At 40.6% G+C, this 9,090-nt stretch overlaps 2 protein-coding genes across 2 annotated transcripts in view; both read left to right on the forward strand.

Moving 5' to 3' along the window:
• The window catches only part of man2a1 (mannosidase, alpha, class 2A, member 1), a 26,743-nt gene extending 23,552 nt beyond the window's left edge, over positions 1–3,191 (forward strand). Inside the window, exons 21-23 of the mRNA XM_020622457.1 lie at positions 493–687; positions 890–1,000; positions 1,961–3,191. Of these exons, the coding sequence (XP_020478113.1) occupies positions 493–687; positions 890–1,000; positions 1,961–2,131 (477 nt within the window). The 3' untranslated portion in view covers positions 2,132–3,191. The remainder of the gene's footprint in view (positions 1–492; positions 688–889; positions 1,001–1,960) is intronic.
• A 4,980-nt stretch (positions 3,192–8,171) lies between these two features.
• The window catches only part of LOC109973116 (molybdopterin synthase catalytic subunit), an 8,563-nt gene continuing 7,644 nt past the window's right edge, over positions 8,172–9,090 (forward strand). Inside the window, exon 1 of the mRNA XM_020622463.1 lies at positions 8,172–8,261. The gene's annotated coding sequence lies outside the window, so the exon portion shown is untranslated. The remainder of the gene's footprint in view (positions 8,262–9,090) is intronic.

The raw sequence follows: 9,090 nt of genomic DNA on the forward strand, positions 1-9,090 counted from the left end.
CCTTTGCGTGGTGGCTGGAGGTGGTGTTGGACCGGCGGCTGCAGCAGGATGATAACCGTGGCCTTGGTCAGGGCATCACCGACAACAAGCTGACAGCGAGTCTCTACCACCTGCTGCTGGAGGACAGGAGGGGTGGGGCTCAGGTGAGGGCAGGTGGAGCTGAGGCTTTCAGTGAACATTTTACTGATGCCCTCACTGTCCACATACACGTTACATTTAAATACATTAAATAACATTTCCTTGTTATGCCGATATGTAACACAAGTTTTCATTAAAATGTGTTTGGTGTTGCAGCTTAGTTTGATATAAACAATTTATGTTTACGAGTAGAACATTGACAGGATACAAAACTGAAAAAATACCTTCAAATGTAAAATAAAAGTCAGGACTTTGTTCTCACTTTGTATACTTTCTTAGATTCTATTGTAATTTTTCACCTTCTCACTTTGTGCCTTTTGCAGTTTTCTTTATTATTATTATTATTTTCAATAGGGAATGGGAGGAGCCTCAGTTGAACACCTATCGCTGCTCGCTCACATGACCTCGCTCTTCCTCTCCCACCTGCCGATCACAATGGTTGCGCCAGCCAGCAGCCAGGTGCCAAAGCTCCGTCCCTTCCTCCCACTCAGCTCGTCGCTGCCGTGTGACGTTCACTTGCTGAACCTGAGGACGCTGGAGGACTCACAGGTGAGAGCAACACCTGGAACATTAGTGGAGATGTGGTTTAAGCTCTTTGTAGCTTTAGCTCGCTGTTAGCAGTGCATGTCACACAATGTGAGGCTCTGTAATTGAATAGTTTTGCCATGGTGGATCTTGGGAGTCGTAATGAACCTCAACACTGCAGGTAAAAAGAGAAAACTAAAATAAATAAAATGTTTGTGTTCAACAGGAAGCAGAAAGTCCATCACAGGAGGTGGCTCTCCTCCTCCACAGGAAGGGGTTTGACTGTAGCTCCGCCCCTGAACCGGCCCCACCATGCACGTGGAGCACACAGGAGGAGGTGCTCACCACACACACACAAACAAGAAATTATCTGTTTTACTGTTTTTGTTACATGTTTTTCAGTGTTTAAAATGCAGCTGATCACATGCATTGATGAACAGAGCTCTAATTTACTTCACATTCAACATCTGCATCTGATTACGTGCTAGCTAACTAAGCTAACGTTAGCTTGTTTACCAGCTACAGCCAAGTCTTCCCTCTCTCACCCACATCTCTATGAACTTCTTCCCTTATCAGCCTCCTCTAAAGAATTTTCTTACATCCATCTACAGGAGTCAGTAATGTTTTAGTATCATCAATATTATTCAAAAACTTAACTTAGTCCCCATCACATACAGTCTCTTCCTTTCTTTTGTTTCGCACACCAGTACATGGATTGCTGTGAGCATGCTGCACTGCACCAGCTACGACATGTATGATGTGCATATGTGTGCACCATGGTGTACGAACCCTGACCGCTGCGCCTAAACCTGTATTTTGCTTTGACATTCTGGATTAGAAGAAATCGATTATTTTCCTGTTGTTATCGATCTAAATGAATCCTCTGCCAAATATAGGACCTTGTTTTTTTGCCTCTGTCCCCACTTTTTTTCCAGTGTGTTTCTGTTATCAAATTCTAAATTTGTTAATATTTATAAATTGCACTTCATTTGGTCAGTGAAAACATCTTTGTACTTTTGTCAGTTAAATAAAGGTTCAAACAAATTAACAAATGACAGATTTTATGTTATTGAATTTTGGAAAATGCTCCAACTTAACAGACATTGTTTTTTGATGACATATACTTCAAAGTTGCACAAAATAACATTTCCTGATTTTATTTTCAATTTCTTTGTTTACATATTTAATTTTAGATAATTTCCTTAGCTGTAAAATCACACGTTTTATTAAATCAAACTTAGCTCAGTCAGTCTCCTCTGACCTGATTTGACTTCCTGTTGTTTCTCTGGTTTTCCAGGTGAATCTGGACGATCTTTTCTCTCCTCTTCAGTTTCGTTCGGTCCGTCATTCAGGTCTTACTCTGTTGCGTGAGGATGATGAGCCAGAGTCTGCCCAGCAGCAGCAGCTGCCACACATCGCACATCTGCGGCCAATGGAAATCAGTGCGTTTCGCGTGGAGATCGACTGAAAAAAGAAGAAATATTAAAATCAAAAAAAAAAGTTTTGTCATATTTGTCAAATATTGTAGCAGCCACAAAAAATGTTGCACTTTTAGGGCACTACGTGTAAAAAGTTGGCAAAAACTTGAAAAGTAAATTAAAGGTTATTAGAAATATTCAATTAAAGTAAAGCAGTTGAAAAAATACAGTAAAAGAAACAAAACACCAAAATAAGCTGGAGGTCTCTGCTAAGGAACAAGGCTGTATGTACAAATAAAGACATGGAGAGTGACGTTAACGCTGGAAAAACAAAACAGGAAAAGGAAAAAGACCAAATACACCGAGAATGAACACTGGGTGAATAAAGCAGGAACATCTTTTATTTGAGTTTCACTTCTAAAAGTTGATTTTGTGGTTAAATTAAATTAATTTATCAGCTAGCAGAAAATTGACCTGCCATAATTTATTATCGCTTAAATCGTTTGCCTTTTTAAAAAGAAAATACTTCAAACTTCTGGTTTCAACTTCTCAGAAGTAACTTTTTTTGTCTTCCCGTCACAGCATCTGAAATCTGGTTAAAATAAAAATTAAAGAAATTCTGCAAATATTTTTTCACATTTTTGACATTTTAAAGAACAAACCACTGGTGATGAAATGAAGACAAGTTAACGGGTGAAACAATGATGTGCAGTGAATGTTTTAGACTGAGTAAATCACTGTGTGTGTGTGTGTGTGTGTGTGTGTGTGCACGCACTTGTGTGTTTCCATGGTGACTGGACTGTTTGAAATCTGTTACTGCTGTTTTTAGGTCACTTCTTTTTAAAGATGTAGCTTTTTCGGTTTTATACATGTGGAATTGTGGGTAACCTGTGCCTTATTTTTCTGATCTGTTAACAGATTATGCTGGATTTAAAAAAAAATTATTTAAATGTTTTTCCAGTGCATTTGTGTTATTTTATGTTAAAATGTGGTTAGGAATGTCCAAAAATTATATCTTGTTTAAATGTTAGTTTATGTAATTTTGCTGTGAAATGAAAAGCTTTGGGAAATAACGGGAAATCTACTGTTTTCTTTTAAATGAAGAATTTTTTATATTTTACTGTAAACAAGTATATTTGTGAAGAATATATTAAAGCTGGAGTAAAGTACAAAATTAATGTGTTCTGAGTTTGTAACACCACAGAACAATGTGTTCTTAACCACCCAGCCAAATTTGAATGATTGAAAGATTGCCAAGTACATAAAATTAACTTCCAGAATCATGAAATCAAAACACTGGAGGCGCGTCAGGGTGAAGACACCGAAACCACGCTCAGTAGTGCAAATGTGCCGCTTGTTCTCATCACTGATGTATTAAGGGAGAACATGTAGGAAAGATGCATTTGTGGGGTGAAGGCATAGCTGTTAGCTAGCAAACTGTAGGTATAGTAACTCAAGATCAAACAGGAGAACTGGTGCTAATACGCTAATGACAGAGTAGTGGATGGAAAACATGGTTTTGGTGTTTACGGAGTAGTTTCTCCAACACAATCATCGTTCATGTGTTCCTACTTTTGTCATTTTTTTAATACTGAGGCATTAAGATTATTTCTTAAAAAAAAGACCATAACTGTGGTCGTAAAGTTTCATCTGTGCTGATTCTCGCCAGTGCCCCTCAAAACACCTGCAGGCTCAGTCCATTGCAGGTTTAACATAAGAATTACTTTGCTTACAGAAATTGAGCCAAATAAAGGGCTCAAAATTAAGGACAGCCCTCATGCACTTGACGATTTCACAATGGGACAGTCCTGAGCCCTCTCTAACTTAGTAGCAACATGCCTCAAAGTCTGTGAGTCTGTGAGTGTGGATATTTGGATTGGGGGAGAGTATCTCAGACAAAAGGGGTCAGTCTTCCCTCCTGAAGTAGTTTACACATCCAGGTCAGGTAGGTCTTCCCCAGATCGATAACTCATGTCTTTGCTAGAGAGGGAGTTTGCTCACTCTGTCTACATGTGTTGGACTTGGAGAAGGCTTACAACCAGGTACTTTGGGAGTACAGAGCACCAGGACTGTTGGTACGAGCCATTTGGACCTTATATAACCAGAGTGAGAGTTGTGTCCCTATACTCAACAAGAATTCAATCACAATCCTAGTTGGTGTTGGCCTTCATCAGGGTTGTCCCTTGTCACCGATTCTGTTTGAGACCTTCATGGCCAAGATCTCAAGATGCAGCCAGGGGGGATGAAAGTGTCTGGTTTGGGGACCTCAGAATTGCATCTCTACTATTTGCTGATGTTGTGGTTTTGTTGGCTTTGTCAGACTGTGACCTCCACCATGCACTGGGGTGGTTTGCAGCTGAAGAAGGAGCTGAAGCAAAACTCTCAATTTACCAGTCAGCCAATGCTCCAACCCTCTCCTATGGTCATGAGCTGTGGGGAGTGACTGAAAGAATAAGATCACAAATACAAGCAGCCAAGATGAGTTTCCTTTGAGGGTGGCTGGACTTGCCCTTAGAGATAGGCTGCAGAATTTGGACATCAGGAAGGGACTCGGAGTAGAACCACTGCTCCTTCACATTGACAGGAGCCAGTTGAGGTGCTTCGGGCATTTTATCAGTATGCCTCCAGGGTGCCTGCCTTTGGAGGTCTTCTGGGCATGTCCAACTGGTAGGAGACCCTGAGGCTGACCCAGAACACACTGGAGAGATTATATATCTCATCTGGCCTAGGAACGCCTCGGAATCCTGCCAGAGGAGCTGGAACATGTTGCTGGGGAGAGGGACATTTGGACTACCTTACTGAACCTACTGCCAGCGCAACCCAACTCTTGATAGGTGGCAGAAAATGAATGGATGGAACTTTATAAACATCTTGCAAAGTCTGAAATGTTACACTGGGTACAAAATTAAATTAATTAAAATCTAAATTTAGATCTTCATATGTCCTAAATAAGAAAGTCACTATCGACTTTTCTGTTGAGGAGTTGCCACAGCGAATTGTAACACTGAAGACTTACATGTTGACATGTGTTTTACGCCGGATGCCTTTCCTGACATAACTTGGTGTTAGAATGTTTTTAGCTACACACCACTTAATCAACAGACGCACACACATTGATTTGCTTCATGTTTTGACTACTGCTATGGCCAGCTGCAAAGCTGGCACCGGGAGACGTCACGGTTTGGCGTTCCTGAGTAGTGTGGGGTTAGCCCGAAGAGATATAATGTATAGGCCTGTTGTGGTTCAGGGTCTTTCATCTTTCAGCTGCCTGCGAGCATGTTGGAGGTGCAAGATACCTGAGCGTGTAATGTTAATTTTACCTGTGTTCATTGAATAAATCAGCACTGTTTTGTAGTTACTTGGACTGCTTCATCTCTCAGAGTTAGCATGGTAACAAGTACCGGGTCCTACAGTGATTATCCTTATCCTTAATTTGCAACAATCTGTATTATTATTGTAATGGTTCTGATGTCTAGTCTCTAGTTATATGGTTCTAATGTTTTGCATCCTGTTATATGGTTCTACATGTTATTGCCTGAAAGAATGTGAGAGGGGGCGCTGTGAGGGGTGTGGGAGGAGAGAGCGAGGAAGAGCAGGCAGTTGTTGATGTTGTGGAGTGTTGAATGTTGGGAGTTTTTCAAAGAGAGCTTGTAAGCGTGTGCTGTGGCTAAAACAACAGCATCGAAGCCTGTTAAGTGATTACAAATAAAAGGACGTTGATACCGCAAGAACGTCTGGCTGCTTGTGTAGGAACGGAGAGTATTACATTATTATTAATAAGTTTTTTTTTGTTTGTTTTTAACTTTAAAAGACATACTCAAATCCGGGGTGAGGGGGACAGCTACCACGCAAACCACCAATAAACATCAGCAGAAGAAGAAGAAGAAGAAGAAGAAGGAGGAGGAGGAGGAGGAGGAGGAGAGGGCAGTAATGCAGCGTTAACAAACAGAAGAAGAAGAAGCCTGAGCCAATAGCAGGACAATAGGAAGTCACGTGAGCAGCAAACTGTGAAATCGGATAACTTCGTCCTGACTACATGTTTGAGGTTCATGGAGCTTGAGTATGAAAACAGCAATGTGACTAGCGTGTCGGTATGTGTGTTTTATAACAATCTGATATAATGAACACCGTTTTGCCTGTCGTCGACCAGGCTACCTCGCCTAACCACATCAGATAAAGGTTTAAAAATGATATGAAAACATGTAACGTGACGCCGACTTTGAAGCTAGACTCTGATTTCGTAAACTTAATCACTGATTTCTTGCTGTTTAGAGATCTATGTTGTTGCTGAGGCAATACCTTTTTTAATTTGAAGTTTTCCAAATGGAGATTTGCAGGACTATCGGTATATCATGGCTGTAGAAGGACCTGACTGCAGACAAATGGAGGACTTAGTGTAGGGCCTGGCTTAATCACTAAAATCAGTCTCGCCAAACCTGAGTGCAGTCTGTTAAAGCTGTGACATTATCGCCCCCATCTATATGCATAAACAGCTGCTTTTGTCCTGGATTACACAGCCATAACGTGCAAATAACTTTGGATGTCATGGTCCCAGGGGTAACATGGGGAATACAAGCCAGTGAGAGCTTTGTAAACCAACTCAGATATTATTAGTGGATAAGTCATGTTGTAATTGTTTGTAAGTTATCTTTTTGCGAGTTTTACCAAGAAGTGGGAGGTTATTTTAGGGTTAGTGTGGCCAGACCTTTAACCCCATATAGAACAGCATCAGGAATGATGGGATTATTTGCTGTTTTTCAGATTGCTATCAAAACCCTACAGACACACGGCCATGCTGGAAGTTGTACAAACAAAAATAAATTAGGCATGAATGTGGGAGAAAAAACCCTGCTGATTCTGAACTGTGTGTTCCTTGCTGAAGTTTAAACTTTGGTAACACTTCCAGTTATTCATTTATTATTTTGTAGGGTAACATTGCTGTGGTTGATTTGAACCCAAACATAAAATATATCTATTTTACACAACAGCTGGGTTGATTGTCATTTTAACTGTATTTAGTCAGTAGCTCACCAAGCCTGCTCACTTTGTATAATGAATGGTTAAATTGTGTAAATAATACATTTGATTGAAATATTACATTAAACATAGAGGCATTAGTGATTTATTTAGTAGACTGACTAGTATTTTCAGATGTTTTTCTAATGTATTAAGCCTAGTGTAATTACACTGTATTTGTTTTTTGTGCACATGAGCATTTAAACCAGCAACAAAATTAACTGCACTATCTTGATACTCTACTAATAGCTTTCCTCATTTTTCAAGTAAAAATAGTGAATAAACTGTCAAATATTCTGTGATTTCAGTGTCTAAAATGTGAGGATTTGTTGCTTTGTCTCCGGGTTAAACATTTTACAATCATGAGTTCACCTGTGATGGACACATCCTTGCGAAGCTTCTGGGGTTCAAACAAGACAAACACTGAGACGCAGTGGTTTCTAAAACTTACAGCAGCTCAGTCTCACTGCCACCGTGCTGACAGTTTTAGTCTTGTGTGACAAAAGTCAAGGGTCTGCGTCTTTATTCAGTCTGTAGAAGTCATGTCCAGCTGTTGAAACAGTTGTTGCTGCTTTGTTTCCATGTTCTTATTGTTCAACTGTAAAGTATAAAATACATATATCAAAATAAAAGCATGACAGGAAGTACTAGTAGTTTTTATACAGAAAATATTTTCTTCTTCAGGTGACTGTGTTGTACTTCGCTAAGAGCAAGGACCTGACTGGTCTGAAGGAGGAGGAATTCACCTCTGTGCCCACCCCCATAAGCAGTGGGGACCTTTGGAGACTGCTGCTACAGCGACACCCAAGGTACCAGACACTGGGAAACCCCCCAGACTGAATCTAATTGAGTTTGCTCTCACCTGCACTGTACAAATTTTATAGTATTCTTTTTGTATCAAACCATTTGAGAGAGACTTGGCCCCCCTGACTGTTAGAACCCACTGTGCTGTTGTTTGCACTCCGATCAATGTTAAACTCACAAGTCAGTATCGTCATACACATTTAACCAGGTGTATGTTCAGTCTGTCTGTCCTGCAGGGTCACGTGGTGTTGGCGTTGCGTAACCTTTATGTTTCCATTGGCGACGAGGCAGTGACGCTGTTAGACGGGGACGAGGTGGCCGTGGTGCCACCACTCAGCGGAGGATAAAACACAAGAGATGGTAAATGGTCAAATTGAATCAATCAGAGCTCGATACAGGTGTTTAATAGACAACGTAAAAGAATAACATGTTTAAAGTCCCCATGGCTGCTCATTTTGCTCATTTCCAGCCATTTAATATTTAACAGGTAAAACAGTGAGTCCCTGTACAGGAACATTCCTGGACATGCAGTAACCTCAGGCCCTGGATTTGTTTCTACATCCTCTGGTCACAGTGCAGCAGCATGAGGGAAAATACTGTATATCCACAAAACCGGGCACAGTCGGAAAAATCCAGCTTTTCCAATGGCACCGTGGATGTTTTATTTATTTATTTTTTATTTATTTATCAAAATAAGCTTTATTGAAAAAATATACATAACAAACAAGGCAAAATAACATTTTGCCAGTATGGCGGGGGCACTGGTCAGGCAAACTCACAATGGCTTGGAGATTATGACCATTCAAGGAAATCCTTAAACGTCCTATCCTACCATGTAACGCTTTATGTTGTTAGAAAGTCTCATGAGTGAGAGTTTGTGAGATGTGTACAAACCGAGTTACTTCTGCATAGAAAGCTGAAAAAACTTAGAAAAATCAACTGGACTAGGTTTTTAGATCGAAGACGTTTCACCTCACATCCAAGAGGCTTCTTCAGTTCTGACTGACTGGTGTTGAGTCAGAGATATTTATCCCCCTCGGTGGTGTTTCAGTCCTTTGAAGGCCAACAATGTCCCTTAACAACTGAGTCGTTATAGCCCAGTATCGGTGAGAGTCGTTACCTGTCTTTGAATCCTTCCCTGTCGACCGACGCCTATTGTCCTGGTGGGCATGTTTGGGCAGAGATCTCA

The sequence above is a fragment of the Monopterus albus genome, unplaced genomic scaffold, assembly GCF_001952655.1.
Source record: "Monopterus albus unplaced genomic scaffold, M_albus_1.0 scaffold281.1, whole genome shotgun sequence".
Taxonomy (NCBI): domain Eukaryota; kingdom Metazoa; phylum Chordata; class Actinopteri; order Synbranchiformes; family Synbranchidae; genus Monopterus; species Monopterus albus.